Source organism: Coccomyxa subellipsoidea, assembly GCF_000258705.1.
Source record: "Coccomyxa subellipsoidea C-169, whole genome shotgun sequence".
Classification (NCBI taxonomy): domain Eukaryota; kingdom Viridiplantae; phylum Chlorophyta; class Trebouxiophyceae; family Coccomyxaceae; genus Coccomyxa; species Coccomyxa subellipsoidea.
This window is the reverse complement of record NW_005178039.1, coordinates 265,292-293,193: the sequence shown is the minus strand read 5'-3', so window position 1 is coordinate 293,193 and position 27,902 is coordinate 265,292. Positions and strand designations below refer to the sequence as shown.

Sequence of the window (27,902 nt, the reverse complement as noted above, 5' to 3'; positions counted from 1 at the left end):
CAGTCGCGTTTCCATTTGAGCAATGCACTCACACGCATACGTGGACATTTTGGGACGCAGCTTCCTCTTGTTCCGCAGCTGCTTCCGATGTTTCCCGCCGATCCAACGCGTTGTCTCTGATGAACACAACAGTCCACAAACTTTATTGATAAAGGGATTTTTTTGTATACATCGTATAAAGGGTGCACAAGAACATCGCTCAGAGAGCTCGTGAAGCACTTGATTAAGGGGGAGTGGAAAGCTACTAACTGGTGCGGGAACTGTGCCAATACTGCAGCTGCAAAGCAAGGAATGAACAGTAGTTGTACTGTTGGAGACCAGAGTTTTGGATCAGACGATTTCGTGGGTTTCCTTGATGGTGTATATAGGCATCTGGACAGTCAGAGTCACACAGTATATGGGCATCTTCATCGACCACGAGAACCTCTTGCTGAGGAAGCATAGTGGAGAAGTTTGCCACAGCTCATAGATGCATTAGTCTTGCACGGCGTAGTATTCATATCACAGTTACAGATGTATCAGTGTTGAGTATCAGGACAGCCCTGCTGATTTCATACATCCCAGGGGTAAAAGAGAAGCTCGACCTAGCCATAGGACAGGTCCTTGCTTGAGCACTTTGCTGGACACCCCAGCTGCGAGCCAAGATTCCCTACCCCACCCTGTGAGCCTTCTTCTTGCCCTCGTTCTTCGCAGTCTTTGCTGTCTTCAGCCCGTTGTTCTTGATCTCTGTGACTCATCAGATCGGCGTCCGGGACGGCGAAGGAAGCTATTTTTATCTAAACACGCGGGGGCGATTTGGGATCATAGTCGCGCCGAATGTCATTGCAGTGTATCCGCAGCGGTATGGACTTCCCAACGACCAGATTGCAGAGCTGCTCGCCATGGAGAGAGCCGGGGCGAGCTGAAGCATTTTTGCATCTGGAATTGAAAAAGAGGGATATAAGGAGTGCTGGTGCCAGCATGGAGCAAGCGCACAATGTAAGGAGGAAGGGTTGCCATTGTTGCTGTGTCAAGTGTGGCAGCATCCTCTCAATTTACTCACTCCAATTCAGTCCCCATGCACACGTATTGGATGTCAGGCCGGCCTCAGCCGCCCTCAGCAGAGGTCACCAGGACCTCTTGGTGACCACAGGCCATGCTTTCTAGTGATCTCAGAAACATGTTCATCCAGGAAATTCTGGCTACAGAGCACACAATGAGTTCCACGCGCACCCCTGGGCGACCACAGTCAAGCTGACATTCACCCAGAGTATGACATTTATGGTTTACCCAGTTTCCGACAAACTTACAGATACCTAAAGGCAGAAAGGAGTGTTCATTTGACCTCCTGTGTCATGACCAGACCACGTGACAAGTGTTTCGTTCGTTCAGGCTTCGAGCCCACATCAATGGAATTCTGCCCATCAGATCTGCCTTTGCATGTCATGCACCCTCTGGGAAAAAGTTTGGCACCCAGGGAGCGTAGCCGTTGTGAATTCAGGAGCAGGTCAACATCGTTAGTCACTACTAGTATTGTTGGCAGTGCATGTACACTGTCCACTGACTGATCAGTCAGTGATCATCATGATGCCAAGCAAAATATCGACAGTCAAGATTTTTACTTGCCAGACATTTAAAGACAGCTTACATGATATTGACCGAAGGACTTTCCTTCCATCAGCAACTTGAAGTATCCAACCCAGCACACCACCACTGGCAGTACTATGGCCAGTGGATGAAGAAAGAAATTATACTGAGCAAATGATACTGCTACGGGACCAGCCTAGCTTCCAATAATATATCTTTTCGATTATTTCCATGCCATGGCATTTCCACGCCCAGTGGGCATGCGCTCCATGGCTTTATGAACTGCGCAGTTCACATGCTGCTGCATGCTGCTTTCAAACTTGCATGCAAGTTGCATGCAAAGCTCAGATACTGTAGCAGTCCTTCCAAAACCCCCACCCTCGGCGGTGCGGATTTTTTTTGGCTTCTTACTTACAATACATCAGGGTCATTGGATTGGGCTTGTCGAGAGGATTTCCGCATCTGGTCTAAAAAATATGATAGGTTTATATTTTGGGAGAGAGGGTCTTAATTATCCACCCCTTTCAACTAACATTCTTTTCCTGCGGGTTCTAGAATGACTACTATAGTATATGTTGTATACGTTGTGGGCCCCATTAAGTCTAAATTCATGTTAAGTCTGAAATAATTTGCGAATAGCCCCCATGCTTCGGGTTGGGGATCGGTTGAGGGTATGCCAAGTGAAATTGAAGTGTTTAATATACAGCAATGCAATGCATCCGATGTGAACATCATCGCCCAACAAATCTATGGTGGCGCTAGCGAAAAAAGGGGGAAAAAAAAGAAAGAAAAGTATGTAGATTGAGGCACCCATTAGGACTCGAACCCGGGCATCCGCACTAGGGGAGGGGCTCGAACCCTCTACCAACTAATCCGTCCAGGGATTGGGCTCGAACCAATTACAGCCTGCCGCCACCAGGAGAGCCGTGCCTTGCTCGATCGTTGTTTGTAGGTGTATACATTGCCTTGCGTCTGAAGCTCCAGGATTTAGTTAAACCACTTTTGTCGTCTCTTCGCAAACCCGTATACTGGACGCATTTGTAGGGAGGTGGTTTTGAGGCAGCCAAGGTTTTTCAAGACAACACAACAAGATGAACACCCAAACACCGACTTCTTTATTTGTGTGGTTGACTAAATGGGCAGGCTTTGGCAGTGGACCCCCAGCAGTAATGCTCTCGCTTAATTGAACCCGAAGTAGATTTTGAAGGGTGTTTTCGACGAGGGGAGGTATCTCTTTTGGAAGCTCACACAAACTGAAAACTTTGGCAAACCTCCCGCACCTGACGGCTGCTCGGACCAGTACGGTATATCGAAGGTGAAACGACCTATTTGCGGACATTCTCAGGATAGCTAGAAGCCGAAAACAAGCTACATCTGCGCCTGACCGCCACGGCTCAGGCCACGTGACGTGACGGGTCGACGGGTCGTTCGTTGAGTCTTGGTCGAGCTAACCTCAAATTTTACTTGAGGGCAGCTGACCTGCCTTTGTTATGCAGTCTTTCAGAACCAATGGCATACAGGGTGCAGAGCCCGTCCTCACCGTGACGAGGAAGGATGTGCTCGAACCAATAACCGGAGCTTCAGACGCAAGGCAATATATACACCTACAAACAACGACTGAGCAAGGCACGGCTCTCCTGGTGGCGGCAGGCTGCAATTGGTTCGAGCCCAATCCCTGGACGGATTAGTTGGTAGAGAGTTCGAGCCCCTCCCCTAATGCGGATGCCCGGGTTCGAGTCCTAATGGGTGCCTGAATCTACATACTTTTTTCCCCCGTTTTTCTGCTACCATAGACTTGAGCGATAATGTTCACGTCGAATGCATTGCATGTACTGTAGATGAAATACTTCAATTTTACTTGGCATACCCTCAAGTCATATGTGAGAACGGCTGCCCGGGCACGAAGGTGCCGGTGGCACAAAGGCACATGCACGCTTGCAGCTGAACGTGGCAGCCTTGATTGCCTGCAGTATGAACACAAGAGAGGATGCCCATGGGATGGCAGCACATGCACGGCTGCTGCTAGAGCTGGCAGCCTGGCTTGCTTGCAGTATGCGCATAAGAACGACTGCCCATAGCAAGAGAGCACGTGTGCATACGCAGGAGAGTGTGGCAGCCTGAAATGCTTGCAGTGTGCCCATGAACATCAATGCCCATGGGCGAAAGAGACATGCAAGTTGGCTGCCAAAAAGGGCCACCTTGACTGCCTGCACTATGCCCATGAACATGGATGCTCCTTTGAGGCGGGAAACATCCTGCTCAAAGCCGTCCAAGGAAGGAGCCTGTCTAGGAATATTGGACAACACCGCATCTATATCCTTCGACTGGTATTGGACACGTGAGATTTGGTTTGTCTTTTTTTTGGCAGACTTTACTCCCACCTGTGAAAGAGGGAAAATTGGTAACCCCAGGGGGTGAGATACAGAACCCCTTGGTAGCCCCTTCTACAGGGTGATATACGTGTTCCACAATGCAGTCCCCTAGTCCACGTCAGATCCTGAGATTGCATAGCTTACTTAACAACTGCACAGTGAAGATGTGATCACGTTGCTTTGCAGGTTTCGGTGTGAGGTCTCGGGAGGCTACTCAAACATCTACTTGCAAGAGCTCTTCCACAAACACACTCTCAGATTAGAAACCACAAAAGCAAAGTGAACACCTGCAGCTTTCAGTTGCCGCGAGTCCTGAGTACCGAGAGCAGAAAATTTGTTGTTAATGACTCAGTACTCTTGAGCAAAAGCTGCCAATGAATTTGGTACCGCTACTCATGCAAAGCCCTGCGTAAGTCACTAGGCAAGCACCTGCATCGTTGCTGAACTGCAACAAAGTACATTGAGCAAGCAAGTTTGTGATGGATGATCTCATCTGTTGACTTCCTGCCAAGGCAATTGTTGACAATGAAGGCAACATGGATCTTGCACACTGCTGGCGGTTGTTCCCACTGATCTGCCATGCGGTGGTTCTTTTAATGGCTTTGATTCTTTTAAGCCAGTGTGGCTATATACAAACTGCGGGGCAGGTTTGTGGCCTCAGAGAGGCTTTTATATCTCTGCTTTGGAAGCCACAAACTGGCTTTGGGAAAGTGATTGACAACCGCGCAAAACGCTGCACTTAGTTTCTTATCACCTGAAATGCCCCCAAAGCCACCATTGTGAGCCAGTGAGAAATCTCTTCCACATCTATCTTCAGCCAGATTTGTGGCTCCAGAAAGACAATTCAGGAACATCTTTGAAGCCACGCTGGGTCTCAGACAAGTGCCTTAGTAGAAACACTGCTGCCATGCATGAATGTACATGTGCAAGTCAAGTGTTCTGAAGTCTCTCTTGACAAGGCGGCATGGCAGACCCACATGCGATACAAGGAGTTGGGCATAGAGGAACCAAAATTGTATTGTGAGCAAAAGGAAGTCAAGACTGCAAAAGAGTCGGAAAAGCCGCCGTGCACTGCATTTGCGACCCTACCGCAATTTTGCTTTAATAAATAAGAAGCTTTTCCCTCCCACTGTTGATCCCTTCTCGCTGTATAGCACTTCCCAAGTCATGCTGTAAAAGAACCATCTCAGAACTCCTATCTCCTCCTGACTCCCCTCCTACATGCGGCAAACGACCAGCATACCAGCAGAAACCCAGCGCCTGAATTCCAAGTCCCAAAAACAGCTGTCGCCAGAATTTGCTGCCAAGGCTGTACATGACAACAATAGCACCCGAATAAAATGATGTGCGGAGTGCTCCATCCCTCCCTCAGCCTTGCAGGCGGTTAGCGCAGGCAGGCCTTGTTGCGAGAAAATGCTGCATAGAAAGCAGTGAGTCTCCTTACAAGAATGCCACCGTGCAGCGGCAAGATGCAATGTTCGCCTCACTTCATAGCCTTGCACGCGCTAGCACAGCAGAGCTAGGCCGCCAGAAAATGCTGCATTGAAGTCAATCAGCCTCCTTGTATAAATGCCACCATGCAGCAGCTTGATGCCTGCGATTGCCACACTCCTTGTGCAGTGAGCCTGACACTGGCACCATTTGAAGCCATTCGTGGCCCAAAGGGCATCACAGCGGCAGTGGCCCAACACAGCGGTTCTCCTCACTCCTCGTGCTTCTTCTTGCTCTCTGACAGCGCCACCTGCGCCTCGGCTGTGGCCTCCATGGCTGCCGGGCTCTTCTGCAGCACCTGCGCGCAGCCCAGCTCCCTTTATCACATAGACAGGGAAGGTCGATAACTGCCAACCACGATTCAGGCCGCAGAGGCCGTTTGACAGCACTATTGGCAGTATGTCCACCATGGAATGACAGCGGCAGCCTTAGGAGCTGGGCGAATCATTATGGTAAGCCCACGCCATTGATACCAAGCCTTAGTATGCCATTATGCACAGTTTGACAATCTTCACCTGACACAGGCAAGCGATCTGATAGGACAGATACCATGAATCCCAGCTGCGGGCATCTGCCCATCATATCTGCCTTGCAAGCTTTTGTGCAAAATTTTTGGAACGGATATTTCACGCTTTTCCAACGCTCTTAATGAGCTGGTTGCCGCGCCTTGTTGGGGTGGCAAGCGAGGGTAGAGATTAAGGAATTCCAGCCAGGTGTCAGTAACTTGATAACCGCTAGCTCAAACAAAGGCGCAAAATCGCACCTTGATGGCGCCGCGGAGCATCTTGGAGAACCAGAGGAAGTTTAAGAAGTTGAAGACCAGGTTGAGGCCCCGGATGAGCCACAGCGCCGATGCAGGAACGCCCCCGGGCCGCGGGTGCGCCAGCTCAGCGCCGCTAACTCGCCAGAAATCCAGCGACATGCCTGCGCACAAGAAGTTTGTCAGCACTAATTAGCGTTCCTGTCATCGAAAAATTGCTTTTTGTTGTCAAGCCTCAAAAGTACGAAATACTGATGATCATGATGACGTGACCATGATGACATGGTCCACAATTATAGTGCCCCTGTACCTAGATGGTCAGAACCATCTATATGAGCACCTGCTCCTGAGGCTTCCGATCATCTAGCGCAAACTATTTTGCTATAAATGGTCGGAAGCCTCAGGACAGGTGCTAATACCAGTGCTGGAATGGCTACCAAAGCGCTTGGGAGTTCAAGAGACCACAAGCAAGTTCCCCATTGGTGACAAAAGGCCCCATCGGCAGCCACACTAAAAGCAGCGATCTAGCATTCAAATGTCTTTGCATCCCAGCGGTTGCTACCAGGTATTTCCATGCCAAGCGGGTCAAGCTGGCAGTTCAGGTTTCCAGAATTGCAATCAGGTGAGTCTGAATCAACCCAGTTGATCACTGAGCTATTAGAGACTCCTTTGCAAGCAGTATCTTGAACCTGGGATCTCTGGACGATGGCAAGGCCAATTAATTACGGTCCCTGACACACGCAGAACAAGGGAGAAGAGCCGTTGGAAAGGGGCGCGCACCGACACCCAGCAGGTTGCGGCAGAGGAAGAAGACGGCCATCATGGTGAGGCCGTTGTAGAGGTAGAACTTGTCCTTGGTGCGGCCGAGCGTGTGCAGGACCCAGCGCATGAACACAAAGGGCGTGCTGCACTCCCACAGCAGGAACATCGCGCCTGCAGGGACATGAAGAATATTTTAGTGGCCCGGAAAGGAACGAGGATGACTGCTTACAAGCCATTCCTACTGACGCACAAGCGTTGTTTGCAGACAAGCTGCAGTTGAAGGCTGCTACAAGTCCCAAACATTGTAGACTTCCTGCACACACTGCTTGATGCAAGCACTGCTGTGCCAAACCCATGGTCTTTTTTTTTCCCCGTCTCCAGAGTGGTGGTTGCCTATGGAATTCGCATGATTAAGCTGCCAATAGGTACATCTACCAGCATCATGGAAGCCGTGGCAAAAATAGCAAGCCACCTGTTCACCCGGCTAGCAAATCAGCTGTAGATGCTTCCCGACACACGAGGCAAGGTTCAGGCCATGACAAGGGTCCGGAAGGAGTTACTCACCGTAGTAATGGAGCACGCCACAGTAAATCCCCGTCAGGAACACGGACAGCGCGGCGGCAGCGTGCACCAAATTGGCGGTGTATTCGTACCGCACTGTGTGCACATACAGGTCGTACACAAAGTAACCTGCTGTCGTGGTGACTAACTGCCACGTCAGCGGGCTCTTGGAGTAGAGCCTGTCTGCCTGCAGGTCTGGGCTGAGCAGCACTATGATCGCCAGTGGAATCTGCACGCAGGGAGACGCTGGGGAACTTCAGCAGAGGAATAAACAAGCATATGGCTGCTCTCTTAGCTTAATGCGACGAGCTCACATCCTCGGACAGCTACAGCTGGCTCGCAGCAATCACAAGGAAAGGGCACACAAAAACAGCAGCCAAAACAGAGCCTCGTTCATCCTTAGCCGACAGAAAAGATCCACAACGGGCATTGGCAAACAGCTCGGGAAAGAAATATCACTTTTTGCCCAGAGTACTCAGCAGCACAAACTCATCCCCTTTGTCAGACTTCAGCCAGTGATGAATGAGCTCAAGCCTTTCGGTCGCCATCCATCAGAGGCATCTGACTTCGACAGTGAAGCTTAAATAGAAAACCATTGGGCTGCGGAAGCTTAAGATTGACAGAACATGCCTGTATAAGAATATGGAGGGAGCTGACGATGCGCGTGCTGATGTGGGGCACGGCCTTGTCCACCTCAGCCAGCTTCACGCCAGGTGCCGCCCAGCTTCTAAAGTGGCGCTGCATCCACTGACGTATGGGCCCATTGCTAATTGCTATGTCCACTGCTATAAACAGGAATCCTGCAGCCGAGACACCCTCCATTTGTCAATGAGCGGCCCCAGAGAAGCCAGCTAAGGGGTGCTTCAGGAGCTGCTGGTCTCCAGAATGGTAAGTGAGATGCCATTGCACTGCCAAGGATTGCGGGGCAGGGTGTGAGCGACTCGACAACGCCCCTCAGTCAATAAGCAGATGGACGGCAAGTATGCATGCGGCTCAAAGGCACTCGATTCTCTTAAGATAGCACATCAAGGTGTATCAGAGACGAGGTTGCGTGAAATTGAGCGTGTGTTACAGTCAGCACAGCGCACCTGTCAATGCTATCCTGGTCAGAGATTCCTGGGTAGTGGGTTCGAAGCTGCTCATGCCGCTGGTTGTAGCTTGCCCAAAATGCATTTTTCTGTCCTCTACCATGTCCAATCTGGTCCCAACGGAGCTGCAAGTCAATACACAGTCACTACGATGTATCATCACAAACCCCTGACATCAGGGTCACAGCAGGTGTTGATCGGGAATAAAGGACACTAAAATTTCTATAATGTCAATGATTATCCACTTGGGCTACATCATACAATCTGTGAGAATTGCGAGAAATTTGATATACCTTTTGTTGGTGTGGGAGGACAGCAAGGGGATTTGCGGAACGTGTATGTGTCTCGATATGCACTTCAATCACAGATCGCAGTGATCGGTGTTTTCACGAGCCACCACAGTGCTCTTCCGTGGTATATTGCCTCTACAGTGTTCTGCAAGCGGTTGACACCGTTCCGGAAGCTGCTTCAGGGCACTTAGGAGGCACGATTTGATCAAGGCAGCCAACCCAACAGGCAAGTGGACAGTGGCGTAGGTTTCAAAATCGCGTGAGAAGCTTATTCAAAGTGGATAATTAATGGCGAAAAGATTCGATGGAAGGAATCATGTTTGTTTGGCCTTTGCAAGACCAGGAACGGCGTCGGACGCCCGAAGAATTCAGCCACATTCAGGGCATTGTGCTGGATCCTGGAACTACAAGGATTGCCTCAAGCTGAACAGCCTATGCATGGTCCTGTCTTGCAAGACCAAGCTGCTATCTATAGGTGTATCATAGTGATGATCCTGAATGACTCTCTTTATCAATGGATCGCGAGAGCGAGCACGCACGCATGCATGCATCATGATACTGCGGCAGATGTCCTAGAGCATTCAGTTGATCATTGAAGCCCTTTGCTAGCAGTAGCAGTGTATCTGCAAATCCGGCAATTCATGCCGCCCACGGGATCCTACAGCATTTTGCGCAAGTGAATAGCTTTTAACAACCTCAACCTGCCAGGCAGTGCATGCATTTGTTTTCAAGTCTTGAAGGGCCCTTGAAGGTCCCGGGACACACAGAGATTCGCCAAAGATGCATACTGCAATCACACATGGCCATACTTCACACACATCGATCCGTCCTAAAACCCAACAATCATATCCATAACTCATTAGTAAACCAGTTGTCATGCCGTCCTTTGTCAGCCATCGTTCTCTGCTGCTCCTAAGACACCTCGAGGCCTCGGAGCTCCGTACAATCCGTAGCTCCGTACACAAACCTCCTATCAATTATTAAGAACTATTATAGTATAATGTCAAGCAATGCAGCTCAGCTCTGCTGCACAACAAGCAGTCCAACATCTCGTGAGTGGCAGAAGCTGCCGGCAATTTCAACCGGCACTTGAACGTATCTTTTGGAACTCCCTTAAATTCTCACAGGACCCGCTGGAAGTATATGTTGCACTCAGGTGTGATGCACTGCCCAAGCAACAGCTGCAAGGTCTTAAGAGTAGCAACAATGGGACCATACACCAAACTCAGGCCAGTACAGCCAGAGCAGGGGACACCCCTTCAGAACTTGGCAGCTCCAATTCTGCACTGCAGAGCATCCCCAGTGTGCTGCAGACACACGAGGCCAAAGGGAGCTGCCAAGCTCTGACACAGGGCGAGCGCCCAGAAAATTCAACAAACATCTTTGCTCAATTGGAGGCCAATGAACACCATGCCTTCATGCATACCGTGGCGGCACCCTAGCAGAAGCTTTTCTATACACTTGCGGGTGCAGGGGAATTTTCAATAGAGATTTTTCTGGCCGGGGGCCACTTTGTAAGAATCATCCCTCTACGTGCAAGCACCAGGAGTCAGGAGTCTAGGGCTTCCTTGTAACCTCAAGGGGAAAAAATACTAGTTCTTAAATGAGGGTACGGCAGGATTGCTCCTGGCAAAGAGATCCTGGTTTGCAGCAGGATGCTGTCACGTGCAATCTTGTCTAGTACAAGACTTCATTAAACACAAAAAAATACGTGCTTGCTACCGATGACGGCTTCCAACACAAAACAGGTACAAGGCACTGCAGCAAATGCTGCACGCTGAGACCTCTCAGCAATCTTGGGGTGCCTCTCTATACATCAACTCCTTTTTTTGCTTTTGCACTGACTGCAACACCTTGGTTGCCAGCTGAGATGCTTTGCACTGCAAGAGCAATGCTTGCTGGGATCCTAGTCTGGCCGTGTGCCCACCCCGAGTGGCTGTTCCTGCCTGTTGACAAGCTTCTGGCAGCGACAAGCAACTCGCGCAAGCATCACCTCAAATGCCGCTTGGAGGGTAGGGGCACACAGGCCAGACTCTTATGCAACAGCCCAAAACAGGGCGGAATAATCCCCACGGCCCCCCCGGCGCTTAGTCGTGCTTAGTAATGCTGCCGCCGCATGCACGCGCCAATGGCGGCTGCTGCCGCGCGCGGCCGTCCCGGCATTTAGAACCGCGTTGCAAATGCCGGTGTTGCATTACTAACCGCCCGGTGGCGGCTACGGCTGCGCTGCCGTGCCAACGCTTAGTAAGCGCCGGGGGGGCATTAGTAAGTGCGCTGGTGGCGGCTAGGGCAGCGCGACCATCTGCGGCAGCGGTTGCGGCTGCTCGGCATCGCACTCTGGGATCGCGGCCAGGGCGTTGCGCAGGGAACGCCTCCGACGGTGGAAGGCTATTGCGGCTTTGAGCACCTCTCTATGCAGACAAACACACACAGCTCCGTCAGACGCCGTTATCGATCAAAAAGAAAACGAAATGAAGAAGACGAGAAAAGAAAACGGCATTCGCTGACTTGGCACAAGGTGAGGATGGATTGGGACGGAATCTGCAGCTGCCATAGCTTCCAGTCTCTAAAGCAGCTAGCGATTTTCTTTGGTGGCTGAAGGCTGCTCAGCACTGCTGTCACACAATCGCTCCAGATGGATTTTCTCCAGCTGCTCTGGTCCTCTGTAGATTGCATGCACCCATGAATTGCAGTCCCCACTTGCGATCCGCACAGAAAGGCTGTGGGCCTCCAGTGGGGCGAGGTAAAGCAGGAGTGGCAAGGTCTCACCTGTGCTGTTCCAGCTGAGCGTCCGCCATCTCCAACTCCCGAATCTTCTGCGCCAATTTGGCGGTTTCTGAGAAGGCTGAAGCCAGCTGGAGGGCCTGCAGACACACAAGCCACTTCACCCTCTCCTTATGGACATTAAGTCACCTCTGCGATCCCAGCTTCTTGCAAATCCTGCAGTCCTTGCCCAATCCACGAAGTTGAAATTATTGTGGCCCATTTGCTTGAAAATATTGCGATCGTTCATATTGATGAGGCCACAAATATCTGGAACAGACTAAGGAATGGGCATGGTCCGGGTGTGAGTCATACCCGTCTGTGTTCTCTGAACTCCCTGTGGATCAGATAGTGGCTGTTGCGCATCGAGAGGGGACCAAGGGGGTATCTTTGGCCGACTGATCCTGCAGCAAGGCAGATGAGTGAGCGGACCTTTGACGAATGGGCGTTGCTCAGGTAGACTGATACCCCGTCAGCCGGGTGCTACAAACAGTCCGATTGCAATCTGATCAGGCGATCAATTGTTAATGGAGCCGATCTGTCCAGCCAATGCAGCGGCGGCAAGCAAGGACAAGGACGCGTCCATTGAAAGGGCACGTTCCATGGCATCTGTCCGTAAGACGCCGAGCGTCCGTGACATAAAAGAAGAGCGAATCCTGAAGCAAACCTGATTCATTTTGCTGGCGCATTGATCCTTTCGGGGCGTCTTTGGACATGTCCTGGCAACCCTTGTGCGTCCTCTGCACCCCACGCCACTGCTGGGCACTAACTCGCGGTGCCATCTGAGTAGCTCCTGTGCGCAAGGGGGGTCAAGGGGGTCGTGGGACAGCCTTTCAGATGTTCTCTGCCAAATAAATTTTGCTGCATCACAATACGTATACTCTTCCCACCTTATTCGGCCGTGCTTTTCAGGACAAAACGGCCGCTTGTAGCAAGAACCCAGGTGCCCTTGAACGCGTTTTCTAATCGAAGGGGAATATCGAGGGGCCTGGGGCAAACTGCCATTCAGATCATTCAAGGCCATTCTTAGCACATTTTGATGCCTTTGTCGGTAAATTGGGCCTAATTGCTCGTATTTCACATAGGCGCTCGTGAATCGGGGTTGGGGGCGTCTCCATGAAGGCCGTGGAGCCGATATCTTCTGCTGGAACGCCAGACTTCTCAGGCTATTGGAGGCAAATCAAGAATGAGAATATGGATCAGTACTTAAAGGTGGACAAGCTTCTTTGAAACACATGAAGATCTTGATTCCTTCAATAGAGATATGTTAATGGTGTGTGAAGTGTAGCCCTGCCACTGCCATCTTCACATGCGTTAATGGTGCCAGGTCATGGCGTTCTTAGCGATGCTGACAGCGTTTTAGGATCACCTATATTCTCACATGCTACGAGTACAGCAGAGCTGACTTAATAACCGTTATTGCAGAGCAGGTCCCTCCGTGTGCCTGAGCTCAGCATCTTGATTCGTTTGATGATATCTTCTGGACACCCAGCATTTCAACATGCTATACGCAGGAAATGGGCTATCCCTGGGTGGTGCGCAAGGCGCTAATGAAGTATGGGGCCAAGTCCACTGACATTGTGAGGCACAAGGGCTCCCTGATGACTGTGACCACTGTCAACGCCAAGGGGTCGTGGACCCGGACGCTTGACACAGAGAAGACCCTGCAGCAGGTCAGCTGCCAGATTTGTGGTCCATATATAATTCATTTCCTTTACCTCTGCACCTAGACCTCCGGCTTCAGTCTGCGGTGGACGAGGTCTCTCAGGTTACAGCACAGGTTACAAAGCGGTGCCGAGCTAATACAGCAAGTCAGAATAGTCACGGAAGTCTGAGCAGTTGAAACGGCCATTCACTGTAAACGCTGCCAAACGAACAGCAAAGGTGGTGCCTCTCAAAGGAAGATGCCTGCTTTCAGCTGACCGGAAGCTGCTTGCATGTACAACTGACTTCACGCTTGACCTGAAAGATCTGTGCTGGTGGAAGGCATTAGGATGACCTAGCATAGAGGCTAGGCATCTGCTTGCTAGTGAGGGTGTAGGTGATCTGCTTACATGTATTCAAACTTACAAGAGATTTACAAATATGCTGGCCTGGCATGTGCAGCACACGTAGAAGGATGTGTTAGGCAGGGGTGTGCCCTTACACCAGGTTTACAGGATCAGTCACCAGGGTGGCAAATGTGTGTGGGTTGTATTGTGTATACTATACAGGAGTGTGGTGAGCGGCAAGGTGATGAGATGCTGTGCATGCGCAGAGGAGTGCGGAGGGAAGATTGTGCAAGACGACGGCGTTTTGGGACGGCAAGATCCACAAGTCGCGCATGGAGCCGGTGGAGGGATCGCCCCAGGGCAGGCGCACCGAGTCCTGGCGCTTCATGGACTCCGGCATGATGGTGGGAAATCTAAATGCCCCGCAAATCTTGAGTAATGTTGCGTATACAGTACATGCATCATGTGGAGGGCTGCTGTGTAGCAACTGCGCCTTCCACATGGGATGGGAAAGGCTCCAAACCACCTGTTCTAGGCATCTCTATAAAGTGTGGTTACACCATCAGGATCAGCGTCACCAGTGCAGCCCCTAGCTAGGGCTGCTAAATGGGAGATGAAAGCCGTGGCAATTTATGGTGGTGTCGCAAGGAGGCCTTGACCTTCAAGGCTTTCTTTGCTATGTGTCAGGGAAAAGTGAACTACACGATGCAAGGGGATGAGAAGCAGTGCAAGGATGTCACGCTGCGCTGTGCTGTGCTGGGCAGGTTGTGCGCAGCGCGCTGCAGACTGAAAAGGGCAAGGATGTGGTCATGTTCTGGTACCTGGAAGCCATCGAGATGCCTGAACGGCCGCGCGGCCTTTTTGGTGTGTCCCCGTTTCAATTTTCACTGCTACTCCTGCCTCATTTTCTGCGACTCCTAGCTGACTTTTGTCCAGTCATTAGCACCCAGGGGCCATAAAGTGTCACATCATCGCCAGCGGAATAAACAACAAAATATCGTTGGGGGGCACTCTTTCATGCTCTCTTTAGGGGTCTGTAGAGCCTTCAAAGGCCAGTGATCGTTTGCCAAGAACTTGGCGTCTAGGCTGAATCACACAAAAAAGCAAGGGCAGAAGCTGATTCAGGCTGCGGGCTCCCTGACAGGCCTCATAATTTGCAGTTGGCCTTATCTGATGTGTTTGGGTGCCAAGTGCGGGACAAGTTCATGTAGATGTTCAGTGCTCCTTATTTGCAGCCCAAATGGTGCCAGATAATTAGTGAGCAGACATGCTCACACAATCAAGACCGAACTTGCATGCGTATTGGTAGTGGCACCCACTGAAGACGTCCTATTATTTCTGATTGCAGGCAGGAGCCGGCTGCGGCGCATTGCCAATGACCAGAAGAGGGTCATGCGCGCAACCGGCAGCGACAACCAGTACTTGCGGGTATTTACTATTACTATTACTATTACTATTACTATTACTATTACTATTACTATTACTATTACTATTACTATTACTATTACTATTACTATTCTATTACTATTACTAGTACACAACTTCCTTCCTTGAGGCAAGGTATGTCCTGCAGACAAGCTGCAGTCAAAGGCACAATCCACAGCAGCTTATTTCCTACCTCAAACTGCCTACCCCACACTAGCGTGACAGCCCCATCCTCCTGCAACAATCTGTTGGGAGAGGACGACAAGCTATGCAATTTGACAATTTTTGTCTCTTGCACTCTTTATTGAATACAGCTTCACCCTCACAGAAGTCAGCTCTGAATATCCACATGTGAGCAAGTGTGCCTGGTTGTTCTGCGAGTGCTCTCTGCCAAATGTTGAAGTGCATCTGTTTGTCGGTGCAGTACCTGGGAAGCAATATGGCGAAATGGGTGACCCCAGCGGACCAGTACATCTCCATGCGCTCCGCGGAAAAGGAGTCCCGGGTGAGCTCTCCCTTCCTCTCTGGTCGAAGCCATGTCACCTTTGAGGCATTCTTTCATGGGTGGATTTGCAGTGTGGCAAGATACACTGCCCGGTAGCGGTTCTGCCCAGCTCCATTATGCCTCGCCAGAGGGTTGCCTGCACTTTAAGGTGCACGGATTAGTCAAATCACCTATATACCGTATCGATACTGCCTGCTGGAAATGGTGTTGCTCCTGGGTCACTTTTGAGGGCTCGTGTCTTGTAGTGCACACTGCATTATTATCCATGGTATCTGGAGGTTACATACTGGGTCGTCCCTAAGGCCTGATGACTGATCTGAGACACATGTGCAGGCACATGAAACGCTGATGTCGGGCAACACGTCACCGCGCTCCTTCTCCTCCAACGCGTTCTCTCCCTTCTCGTCATCCCCCCGCGCTGCCTCAGGTGCGCCCTGACTTTGTTTCTGCAGAAACATTTGACGGGCATTTCCCCGAGGGATGCCCAAGGCAGGCTGAAATCCGAGCTTTTTCAAGCAGCTGATGCACAATGTGACATGCCAGAGCTTAGTGCTGATTTTGTGAGTGATGAGGCTCACAACAATTCACAACCATGTGTTGAGTACCACCACCGTACTTGGGCAAGAATCTTTCTTTGACATAGAGCGCCCATAGTCTGCTTCTTGACCTGCTTCAACGCGACTCTTCGCTCTATCCCTGAAGTAATCTGACCTCGAGAGCTTGTGTGCATGCGGCAGGGAACGCCCAGCTGCCCTCCTGGGGCAGCGCAGCCGGCTCCTCCGTGCATCGCGAGAGCAGCGCCTCCGAGGCGCGGCCGCCACACCCGCCGCTGACATCAACCGCGCCGCAAGCCTCTGACATCAGCGCAGGTGTGCTCCTCCCTGCCACCTTTATTGAGCATCGAACGAATTGTCACACTAGCCTGCAACATTGCACTGCAATCCTGAGATATGTCTGCAATAAGCTAAAATTTACTTATTTGGTGCTTAAAGCATGAGAAGCACAGAAACAATTCATGCAGGTTCAGGCGCCTTGGAGGCAACGCACAGGAGGGAGGGCAGCGGCGGCGCGCCGCCGGCCCCGGGCCTTGAGGAGTGCAAGACGGACAGCGGCAAGACCGACAAGACCGACGGCGGCCGAAGCGACGGCGCGCGCTCGGCCACGGCGCCGCCGCTGGCCGGCCGGCCCGGGCCGCTGCCGCACCCGCCGCCGCCGCAGCCGCAGCCGCCCGCGCATGCTCGGTCGTACTCCAACGCGAGCAGCATAGCCGGTGAAAACCGTGTCCCATTATGTGCAGTATCGAGGTACTCCTTTTTTTGGTAATCCGTGCGACCATTTGCCGTCCGGCTGGCCCGGCCGGCCGCTGCAACCGCCTCAGGCCACGCCGTACTCCAATGCAAGCAGCGTAGCCGGCGAGGGCTGGGCAACCTCGAATGTGTGGAAGTTTCTTTTGGTGCTTGTTCACATGGCTATTTGATGTTTTTGACGTTTTGCCGCATGTGGGGAGTGTGTGCACATTTCTTTGGGATTTGTCAGGACTTTCATAGCAAAATGGCAGGCATACGTCAGCATGGCTGTGCAGCAGAGCCGCCAAGGGATGCTGGTGCCGCGAATACAAGCAGGGATTCGATTCCTGTATTCTTGAATGGTGATTAAATTGCACATTTCTCCTCACCCCCAGCACCTGCCGTTTGCAGCACCTGAGGTGAAGCCTGGCTACCTAATGTCAATTGTTCCTGTCTTCAATGGTGGCTCAAACGCCTTATTCTCCCGGGTTTGATTCTGAGTAAACCTGGTGTCTGTCACAGGCGTGGAGCTGTACCCTTCGGGCAACCTGGGCAGCGGCAGCGGGCAGCTGGGCGGGGCCCATCACGCGCACAGGCGTTCCCTCACCAACTTGAGCGAATTAGGAGCCGAGAAGTCTCCCGAGAGCGCCAGCCGCGTCCGGCCGCCGCCCGAATCACTCGAGGCACAGCTCAGCCACAAGCTTCAGGTGGGTGCCAGACAATGTACAATCGTGCGCAGAAATAACCTTGGTTGCAAGCAGTTGGGAGGGTCCAAAGTGGTGCTTAGACGCAGCAGGTGCATGGCTGAGGGCGCACCCTTTGCTTTGGCAGTCTTGAGGTGCTATGCATCTTGGCATTACATGAAGGTGAGCAATCGATACAGCGGTAATTGTGTTTTGAGAGGTTTCTGGCCTAGAGTAGTTACATTCAAGCACCTCGTAGGGCCTCTTTGGTGGCATGCCTGTTGGGTAGCAATCACAATTGCTTGGAAGTGGGAAACATTTTAGCACATGCTCAAAACTAGACAGCAGGTGTGGGCACTGGGATTGCAGTTACAGGATCTTATTTCTACAGTCTCAGGCAATCATTTCCCCTTGGGCTGTCAATTCCAAAGGGTACCATGCGTCCACTGGTTTACCATTGAACCTCCACATCTCTCACATGTCTGAGCTCCCTGCTATTGCGCGCAGGAGTATGCAGAGAACCGTAGCATAACAAGCGTGGTGCCTGTGGACAATCCCCTCACCACCGATGAGCCAGAACTTCTAGAGATGTCGCCAGAACAGGCGGAGGAGACGCAATTGTGACCTCTTTCTCTCTTTGTCATTATAGGGTGTCCTGAAATCATAGTGTACAGCGTCTGGCAATGCACAGAACATCCGATGGCATCCGATAGCATGCAGACGGTGTTGAGTTGCATCCTTCTTTTGGAGAAGCAAGCTGTATCGTGTTGGTTCTGAAATTTGAGTCCAGCTAAGGCTGACAAACCTGCTTGGAAATGGCAGTGTGAAGGGGTTGCGCCAAGGCGTGGTGTGCCGTTCTTGTTGTTGTCTTGGCCGTCCCAGCAACAGTACACAGAGCAGTTTTCTTTTATGTGTTTCTGTACAACTCCCCTACGGTATTCTGTGCACACCTGAGTAACGCCTGATACAACTAGTCACCTAACTTTTAACCCGAAAGCGCTGTGCTGAGCTGGTCAGCTTCCTGGGTGCAGGAAGCTGGTGGAGCTGGAGAGGGAGCTGCGTGCAGCTGCCAGGAAGCGGCACGAGTACGCAGAGGGCCGCGAGTGTTTCTGCTGCACCTGCGTGTTCCACTCTTTCGTGATCCCCGCCTATGTCCGGACTTGGGACCTTTGAAGCATGGCACCACAGTGCTTCGGAACTTTAAAAGGGACTGCTCTCGCAATGCAGTACTTTTTGGTGCCTGTAGTGCAATTTTATGAGTACCAGCACTTTTCTTTCTGGGCACGGGGCCAAAGACGGACAAGCACAGCTGATGACTGTACTGCAGCTCGTCTGCAGGACGCACCTTGCCTCTTGGCAGGAAAAGCGTGGTGTAATAATAATGATGATCATCAAATTTGAATGATGGGCACGTATATGCCTAATTAGCTGCACATTTATCTGCACAGCAAGTCTTCAGATCTGTACAATGTATGACCCATTCTTGCTCAGTGGCTGAAGGTGCCCCGCTTGGTGTGCATCACCTTGCGATCTCACCATACCATAAGTAATGCAAGGGAGGAATATGGTACCTGACGAATGAACCTTCTGGAAGGTGCTAAAATAGGCAGACGTCCTGAAGTGGCGACCCGGCCTTCAACCTCCAAAACATCAGCCGGGGTTCTCACAAATTTATTCAGTGGTCTTCCTTCACCGAATACAGCCCTGTGATGTTTTGCGTAGCTCTGGTATTCGTTCAACCGGTCTTCAAGGAAGGCATCCGTCTGCTGCCGCTATAGAGTCAGCTTTATCAAGGAAACGCAAGATGGTGAGTTTCTTGCGCACATTCATGGCACCTTCGCCAATGCATATATTGAAGCTTTTTTCTGTATGCGGCTTCAACCCCAGGGGTTTGTGAGTTGTTGTCTCACCTTACCTCAAAGTCCGGGTCTTGAGGACGCCATTCGATCCATCCTGCTACCGCGATGACCCTCCGCAACAGCCGATGTCTTCCGTATAATCACTAATCACTTACTCTGCTTGTGTTTCAGGTCTCCAAAATGTCCGTCGGGGCCAACATGCTCTTACTTTGGCGCAAACCCCGCATCCTGCTCGTCTGCGCTGCGGCGGCGTGCGGCGGTCTGCTGTTCGGTTATGACCTTGGTGCGCCGCCTTCACAGTCCTCATGCTTGTACATAATTATCTGTGTTCTGTTGCAGCACTCTGGTGGCATCTGTGCCGGCATAGAAAAGTCGGTGATGGGTTCAGGGTTCATCGGTGCCTGACTGGGTTGGTGCCGTGTTGCAGGAGTTACTGGGGGCGTCACCGGCATGCCCACGTTCCTGGAGGTCAGCCGACTGCCTCTGCTCCGTTTTGACTTTCGCCCTGTCGCTGTCGCTCGTTTATTTTGGCCACCGCTTGTACATCTGCACCCGTTTACTGACGTTTCTCGTTTGCAACGCAGAAATTCTATCCCCACGTCCTGACGAACCAGAAATCGTCTACCTCGTCCGCCTACTGCGCATTCAACGACCACCTCCTGACGCTGTGGACGTCCTCCATGTTCTTGGCCGGCGCCGGCGCAAGTGCGCGCGCCCCCTTCCTCTTCTTTCACTTGCCCCAACAGCAAATCCCCATTGCCTTCCCTGTCTCCTCAAAGAGCAACTCTCCCCGCGCTGCTGTGTGCGCCCTGGGATTGCTTGCTCATCCCAGTTGTGGTCCACATCAACACAAGCTCGGTCACTGCCTTGAGAGATGGCCAAACTGTAAGACTGCTTCGTGCGTGCGCAGGTATTGTGGTGCTCCTCCTCTCCAACCGCAGCCTGCCTCTCGGAGGTCTGGGCCGCCGCGGTATCATGGTGACTGGAGGCATCGCCTTCCTCATCGGAGCACTGCTGCAGGCGCTCGCGCAGAACATCGGCATGCTCATCGCCGGCCGCCTCTTCCTGGGAGTCGGCATCGGCTTTGCCAACGAGGTGGGCCCCTCTGCAAGAGGCTTGGACCTGCAGCAGCTGATCACATGCTCAAGCACTGAGCATATAGCGTGTCGTTGGTTCTTGCTGTCATTTGTGCAGGGGATTAGGTGGCAGCGCTGCATGCACTCCTGCAGCCGGCAGTGCACGAGTCCATGAGTCTTTCCTCATTTCACTGCAGCGCTGACTCAATTGCTTTTGCTGACTGCGCAGGCCGTGCCCCCCTACATCTCGGAGATGGCGCCCCCCTCGATGCGTGGAGGCCTCAACATCCTGTTCCAGCTAGCGACGACCATCGGCATCTTCGTGGCATCCCTCATCAACTGGGGTGCGCATCCAATCTGCCCCCTCGGCCCCACGTCTCTTGCAAATTTGCCAGTTAAACACCGGCCAGATAGTTCCTTGTGCATTATTGCAGCATTTGCAGCACCGCGAGAGGGCAATTTTCTGCTCCGCTGCAGCATCTTTTTGTGTGCCAGACTGCACACAGTGTGCAGAAGCCCGAGTTTTGGTGTTGAGTCATGTATTAATTATGTTGACTAATGTACTGATCTGCGCTGTGCTGCAACGAGCAGGTCTGGAGGCCCACTCTGACGGCTGGCGCTGGTCGCTCGGCATTGCTCTGGTGCCGGCGCTCGTTTTCACCATCGGAGTCGCCCTCTGCCCGGATACCCCCAACTCGGTGCTGGAGCACGACCCTGACAACCTCGTCAAGGCCGAGGCGGTGAGAGTCTCTAAACTTGCCACCTGTCTTGTACTTTGAGCCCTGTTCATGTGACCTGGAAGAGCTGTGCTGCAGCTGGAAGGTGAGCCGTATGCTGACCTGGCCTCGAGATCAGGCGTTGTCCTGTGGCCTGTGTTGACTTGATTTCTCACCGGCTCAGTCATGCGCATGTGGGCTTTAAACCGTCTGCAACAGCGTCTAACGCGTCGTCCCTGCCACACTTCGGCCCTATTTGGCTCGATTTGTGATTTTCTTGGTCTCTGACATTATTGCCTCTGCTGCGCTGCAGGTGCTGGTGACGATGCGCCCGGAGGGCCATGACATCCAGGCAGAGCTCATGGACATTCAGAGGAATGCCAAGGAGACGAGCGAGGAGTCCTTCTGGGCCTCAGTCACCACGCTGTACAGCCGGGGCCACTACAAGCAGGCCATGGCGGCCCTCTTCATCCCCTTCTTCCAGCAGTTCACCGGCATGAACGCCATCATGTTCTACGGTGCGTTCACCCCTTGTGTATTCCTTCGCTCCCCTGCTGCCTGCCACATCAGCTTTTCCCTGACGCTTTGCATGCAGGCTCCTTTGGGTCTTTATGAGCCTGACTTGCCAGGTACTGAGACTTGCATGTCAGCTGGCGGGCTTGGAAGGCTCTTGTGCATGGTATGGTTGTCGGGAAGAACGAAGATGACAAGCGTTGGCTGAAGGGGAGTGTGCTTATGTGTGTTACAGCGCCGCAGCTCTTCCAGGTGCTGGGCTTTGGAGTCAAGGCGTCGCTGATGAACTCTGTCATCACAAACACTGTCAACCTGGTCTTCACCTTCGTGGCCATCGGACTGGTTGACTGGTGCGCAGCCCACTGAGAACGACCCTGCATACTCTTCAGCTGCATTGCATGTCTGCTGCTTTGCTTGAGTGCATGCTGCAGCCGAGGCGGGCATGGTGTCAGTCATTGCTGAGTCTGCGCTTACTCATCGCAAAGGTCATTGCCTGTTGCCTTACAAGCAACTATTATGCCAGCTCTGAAGAAAAGCTTTGTGTTGCATGCAGGACCGGCCGCAAGCCGCTGTTCTACGTGGCGGGCGCCATCATGTTTGGCATGCAGATTGCCACCGGCGCGATCGCAGCCGTGAACTTCAAGAACGGCTCCATCCCGGCCCAGATCGCCAACGGGATGCTGACCTGCATCTGCATCTTCGTGGCCTGCTTCTCCTTCTCCTGGGGCCCCCTGGGCTGGCTGGTGCGAGGCATTCCCTCTCCTGTCATATGTAACCTTACTCGTGGATTAGTCATTGGTGACTCACCGTTTTCTACGGTGAGCCATCGCCCAATGCCCTGTCATGGCCAGCTGTTCGCTGAGTCAGCTTGTGATTAGCTGGTCAGCTGCTGATGCATGCATGCAGGTACCGTCGGAGATTCACACAAACCAGACCCGAACGGCGGGCATGTGTGGAACTGTGTTTGTCAACTTCATCGCCAGTTTCATCATCGGACAGTGCTTCAACCAGATGATGTGCTCTATGGAGTACGGAGTGTTCCTCTTCTTTGCCGGCTGGGTTCTCATCATGACCACGTGGGTCGCCTTGTGCTTGCCAGAGACGAAGGGCATCGCTGTGGAGAACGTGATGGACGCATGGGCCACGTACGCGTTCCCTCCTTCTCATACAATTGCGCATGTATACCCCTGTGCATGCATTCATCCTTTCACCCCTGCCGATACACCCGCGTTCCTTGCAGGCACCCTGCACTTGATTGTTTGCCGTTGCTTGAGTGTCATCGTGCCGGCAGGTTCTGCTCTTGCATGGGTGTGGCTGACAGCGGCATGTGAGAAAAGAAACTTCTGAGAACTTGAACGTGGGCTGATGGGTGGTGCTTGCATGCATGCAGGGTGCCAAACTGGCCGTGGAATCAAAAGCAGGTGGCAAAGGAGCTGCCTACCATTGCCGCTGAGAAGGGCGCTGCCACCAACGGTGTAGCCAATGGTCACCACTGAGTGCTTGCACGCTCAAGAGAAGACATATCTGCTGTGATACAGCAGAGCACAGACCACCACTGAAGTGTCCTCAAGTGCAGACAAGCCTTGGCTGCTGTTGTGAAGCTGCAGCATGCTGACCGGTTAGATGGAACGAGAGGGGGTGCAGTGACTGGATAAGTGATTGAGGAAGGGAGGATCACAGTGGAGTTTGATGATCTGTGGGGTCAAAAGTAATAGTGAAGGCTGTCTGTACGGAGGTGTTATTGTGGGCAGGTTTCAAGTTGAAGGGCAACAAGATCAAGGCACACACTCTGTCAGAGCAGGACTCAAGAACAAGGCACCTATCAAAAAAGCTCTATAGTAATATGACTGCAATTGCGCTGGTCAGTGACGAGCGCCATCTTTAAGACGAGTTGAAGTAACTATGTGCTGTGGATCTTTCATTCAAGAACACTTGAGCCAGCTGCAGTTCTTGTGCGTTGAGGCCATGGCTTTGTAATATTGGTGCTATACAATGTGCAACCTTTTCCTCTCAAGCCAGGCAAAAGCAGTGGCATTTGCACAGCACATGATGCATTCTTACCAAATCTGCTCCTTACAGACACCTAGTGCCAACGAGCTCCCCTGGATTAAGTCAGAGCCCACATGCGCACTGTGCATCAATACTGGACGCTGCAGATCAATCCGCCGACTGCAAGTTGTCAGCTTTACTAATAAGCCTCTGATACCGCTGCACAGCAAGCGCTATCACTTCCTGCGATATGCCAATAGCAGCCGCCGCCTCAAACGCCAGCCGGGCATCCCCAGCAACGCCATCATAGACCTGATCAGCTGCCCCTTGCTCGCCCGCTTCCTTGCCAGCTTCCCTGCCAGCTGCTGGCTTTGGGATACCTTCTCCAGTACTGTTTGTCTCCTGCCCTGCTTCCGCACTCCCCGCCACTGCTGCTCCAATCCCTTGCTCAGCCGCACCACTGCTGCCGCCTTCTCTGCCTTCTTCATGTGCTGCAGTCAATAGAGCTGAATAACTCTCTATACCCTGCTCCTCTGCGACGCCCATCGCTGCAATGAAATTTTCCGGTGGCTGATCCTGTGAGGTGCCCCCCACCCCTGCCACCGAGGGCTCCCCCATTCCAAGGGAAGGTTCCCCCAATCCACTGTCTGCTGCAGTGCCCTCCTCACCTGCTGCATGCCCGCCTAAGGCAGCTGCGGCAGTCTCCCTTCCCGGCACCAATAGCTCCTCGCCTGGGAGAGTCGTCCTGCTCCCGGCACGCTGCTGTGATGAGTCTCCAGCTGCAGCTGCTGCGGCCCCGTCTCTCGCTGTGTCTGGTTGTATCTCACCAGCCTGCAGCGAGGCGGCGCCTCCGTCAGCCTGCAATGAAGCTAAACTCCTCGCTGCGTCACGCTGTCTCTCACCGGCATGCATCGAGGCGGCGCCTCCTCCTGTGTCTGGCCGCACTTTGGCGGCCGGTGGGGATCTGAAGAGGGGCAAATTGGTGGCTGGCCATCCAGGAGGCTGCGGCAGGCGGAGAGCGAGGCGGAATGCCACGCCTCTCCTTGCTGGGCGGACATCTCTGTCCCAGCGGCGCGCCAGCAGCTGCTCTGCAGCACACCGGCGCAGAACACCTCAGCACACAACATTAGCGAGAAAGCTGCGCAAGCTCTGCCTGCAATATCAGTCTGCATTTCCCGAAAACAGTGCAAGTGTCTCACTGGAATGTCTCATTGTGCCCCAACAAAGACTGGTAGTAGACTGGTCCACAAGCGCAGAACCTGGACGGATGCGTTTGGGGCCAGGCATTGTGTCCAAACACCATACATGGACGAGCCAGGCAGTCACAGCAGGCCATAAGCCAGAATGGTTCCAGTGCTCACCAAGCAGGGCATATGCCAGCCTGAAGCTGTGCTTGGCTGCAGCGGCAGCAGCGCAAACTTCGCCCTCGTCCTCTGCTGCTGCTCCCTCACTCCCCGGCATGTTCCCCGCAGCTCCGCCTTGACTGCCTGGCTCGATCTCCATCCCAGCTGCACCCTCATCCCCGTCTTCATCGGTGCCATGCCCATCTCTTCCCTCAAAGCCAGCCGCCACAGTTGCACATTCCTCTGGCACGCCCCTGGCCGCGTGCCCACCCCCATGGATGAATGAGTCATCCGTTACTAAGTGCAGCGCATCAGCTGCCGCCTGTTCTGGCTCAGTGCCGGCCCCGGCAGCCGCCACCTCACCATTTCGCTGACTCAACGGCTGCCCGGGCGCCATGTCAGCCACCGGGACGGCCGCGCCGGCTCCGCAAATGTGTTCTGTGTGGCTAACTCGAGTAGCAGAGCGCCTGTGTGCGGCTGCTAAGGAAATAAGCGCCCAGTGCAGGGAGAGCGTGGCAGCTCCGAGGTCTGCAGACTGGTCATTTGCACTGGGCTGTGTACGTCTGCGGATGGTAGGAGCTGATTTCCTTTCCTCATTGGCGGCTGGTGGCTGCATGTTGCTGAAGGGCGTGTTGAGCTCCTCCTCTATGGACACCTGCATTGTAACAGGACAGCACATCTGAGAAGGCCGCAGGATGAAATGAGAATGCTACCCGCCTGCAGGCTTGGTGCGCAAAGGAAAGCTTGCAGGGAGCATGCAAAAGAATTCAGGAAGGGTGGGCAATCATATATCAGAGGATGCACGAGGATTTATTTAAGGGCAGGCCATTGCAGGCGGCGGCTTCACCTTCCAGAGTGTGCCATCAGAGTCGTCTGAGGCCAGCACGCCCCTTTCCTCCTCAGCACCTGCAGCAATGGGCAACACTTTTATTCAGTGCTACTCAGCTGTTATCTCATGCCTCTCACAAGCGCCCGGAATGCAAGAACAGCCCGCAGATGGACTGAAGCAAAGCAGCCTGTGAGAATGTAAAGGCCAAGTGCCAGTTTACCTGGCAGGACCTGAAGGAAGCTGTCAACCTCCTTTCGTATAGCCTTGGCTGTCACCCTGCCGCCAAACTCCTGCTGCAGCTGCTTTGCCACCTGCAGGGTCATTAGCCGCCAGCATTCATCAAGTCAACGGCATCAAGATGTGATGGATTTCTGAATGCCTTATGCTACATGCTGCATTAGATGTCATAGAAAGACAATAAGCAGTTTAAACAGACTTTTAATGGACATTCTGCAGCAAAAGGGCATGACTGCATGTTCCAAGGAGTCTTCTGCTGTGCTGACCTGTTGCAGCGTCAGCATCTCTAAGTCAGCGCCGCGCAGAATGGCAGCAATGCGCGCCTTCAAATCCCCTGCAACAACTTCAACTCCCTCCTGCGCTCGCTGACCCCTGCCAGAGCTGACACCCCCAGACCCTCCAGCATCCTGCACCCTTCTCTTCTTTAGCCTCCCCTGCCGCTGGGAGCCAGACCTGGCCGAGGGGCCGGCCTCAGTCAACTCACTGCTGACTCTGCCACTGCTGCTTGCTTCTTCAGGAGCTACCGTCGTAAACCCGGAGCCAGGCACTGACTCTCTGGCTGCTTGAGAGATTATACTTGACTGTCCACGTCTCCTCCTCTTTCCTCCTTGCCGCCTACCTGTGGGGCACAGCATGCCAGCTCAAACGCGTCACAAGATTCATGATGTGGCCTTGCAAGCGGCATAACAACAGCACGATCATCGGACCAAATCATTACAGCCCTGCTACTTTTTATACTTGCAGTGTCTTGGGGAGGATCCCTATTCAAGGCAGGGCAAGCTCAAGCAACGGGCAGGCTTTGTGGGTGGCTGACTGCAGCCCTGATCACAGCATGCTCAGGCCAGAGCTCAGCAATCAAGACTGCGGGTCCTTGCCTTGCTGCACGACGGGCTGTGCAGCAGTCTGCGCGAGGACATCGCTCTGCATGGCTGCCAGGCTGGAGGCGGAGAGGTCACGGCGGTGCAGGCGGGGCGGCCAGCGCTGGGCCAGCTCAGCAGGCCTGCATGCATGCATGGCTTTCAAGAAATCCTTTTCAACTGTAAAATGCATCTCGATGAAGACCTAGAGGGATCTGGTGACGTTTTTGATGGCGAGGGCAATGCAAAAATAGGGCAGCTCGAGGAATGCAGCCTCTGGTGAGTTGCGGGGTTTTGAGAAGCTTACCACCTAGCGCGGGTGCTCCAGTCATTCGCCAAGATCCCAGCTGCTTGCCTGCAGAAAATAACAATCAGTGCCCTTAATAGTTGCAGATCGCAGCAGCAAATCAACTGCAGCAAAGGCTCTGCTTGTACAACGGCATGCGTCACTGAAGGCAGCCGGGGGTACCTGGCGTCCATGACTTCGTCGTAGGAGAGGCGTGGGAGTTCTGCATCCTCAAGAATGTCCTCTTCAGCCAGCTCAGCTTTGGCTGGGGCGGCAGGCCGAAGGCGAACGCTGGCAGCTCCAGCACTTGCCAGTCGTTCCCTCGATACGTGTCCTGCGCGCTCTGCCTCCATCTCAGCTATTTCAAGTTGATGATAATTGACCAAATGGCCCTCAGATACGTTGCGATCGAGAAGTTCGGGCCTCTTTCAGAACGGTCATGTGTGTGGACGATGGAAATGCTTCCTCAAACGCCCGAGTTCGAGGTACATGTGCACAAATCGGAGCATTGTCACCGACATGCAGAACCATATTGTTTAGGGTGTCCTGCTCATTGTAAAAAGAAAGCTTAATTGAGCTCAGATCGATATTTGCTGATCATCAGTCACACGGTTACTCACTCCACAACAAACCGCGCAAATCAATCAGCGACGT

The 27,902-nt window shown here is 52.9% G+C and overlaps 5 protein-coding genes across 5 annotated transcripts; 2 read left to right on the top strand and 3 right to left on the bottom strand.

Moving 5' to 3' along the window:
* Positions 1-5,640: 5,640 nt before the first annotated feature.
* COCSUDRAFT_65066 (hypothetical protein) lies at positions 5,641-9,149 on the bottom strand (the record flags this gene model as incomplete). Its single annotated transcript, XM_005649512.1, has 7 exons — positions 8,894-9,149; positions 8,601-8,725; positions 8,143-8,312; positions 7,516-7,741; positions 6,970-7,122; positions 6,193-6,353; positions 5,641-5,727 (listed from the first exon to the last, which is right to left on the bottom strand). The coding sequence occupies exons 2-7, from the start codon at positions 8,701-8,703 to the stop codon at positions 5,641-5,643; spliced, it is 900 nt and encodes a 299-aa protein (XP_005649569.1). The 5' UTR covers positions 8,704-8,725; positions 8,894-9,149.
* Positions 9,150-11,174: 2,025 nt separating this feature from the next.
* COCSUDRAFT_61273 (hypothetical protein) lies at positions 11,175-12,329 on the bottom strand (the record flags this gene model as incomplete). Its single annotated transcript, XM_005649511.1, has 3 exons — positions 11,175-11,301; positions 11,660-11,754; positions 12,321-12,329. The coding sequence occupies 3 exons, from the start codon at positions 12,327-12,329 to the stop codon at positions 11,175-11,177; spliced, it is 231 nt and encodes a 76-aa protein (XP_005649568.1).
* Positions 12,330-13,170: 841 nt separating this feature from the next.
* Positions 13,171-18,716, top strand: COCSUDRAFT_61272 (hypothetical protein; the record flags this gene model as incomplete). Its single annotated transcript, XM_005649510.1, has 11 exons — positions 13,171-13,326; positions 13,911-14,048; positions 14,409-14,508; positions 14,993-15,072; positions 15,494-15,574; positions 15,908-16,001; positions 16,312-16,443; positions 16,602-16,844; positions 17,383-17,567; positions 18,051-18,163; positions 18,575-18,716. The coding sequence occupies 11 exons, from the start codon at positions 13,171-13,173 to the stop codon at positions 18,714-18,716; spliced, it is 1,464 nt and encodes a 487-aa protein (XP_005649567.1).
* Positions 18,717-19,337: 621 nt separating this feature from the next.
* Positions 19,338-23,203, top strand: COCSUDRAFT_52747 (general substrate transporter; the record flags this gene model as incomplete). Its single annotated transcript, XM_005649509.1, has 12 exons — positions 19,338-19,350; positions 19,574-19,685; positions 19,830-19,870; positions 19,987-20,107; positions 20,313-20,497; positions 20,708-20,822; positions 21,070-21,218; positions 21,508-21,712; positions 21,943-22,057; positions 22,261-22,450; positions 22,614-22,852; positions 23,098-23,203. The coding sequence occupies exons 1-12, from the start codon at positions 19,348-19,350 to the stop codon at positions 23,201-23,203; spliced, it is 1,581 nt and encodes a 526-aa protein (XP_005649566.1). The 5' UTR covers positions 19,338-19,347.
* A 661-nt stretch (positions 23,204-23,864) lies between these two features.
* Positions 23,865-27,601, bottom strand: COCSUDRAFT_61270 (hypothetical protein; the record flags this gene model as incomplete). The annotated part of the gene is made up of 7 exons (XM_005649508.1): positions 23,865-24,784; positions 25,058-25,694; positions 25,887-25,945; positions 26,089-26,179; positions 26,372-26,558; positions 26,968-27,105; positions 27,432-27,601. 7 exons carry the CDS (start codon positions 27,599-27,601, stop codon positions 23,865-23,867), a joined length of 2,202 nt encoding a protein of 733 aa, XP_005649565.1.
* Positions 27,602-27,902: the final 301 nt, after the last annotated feature.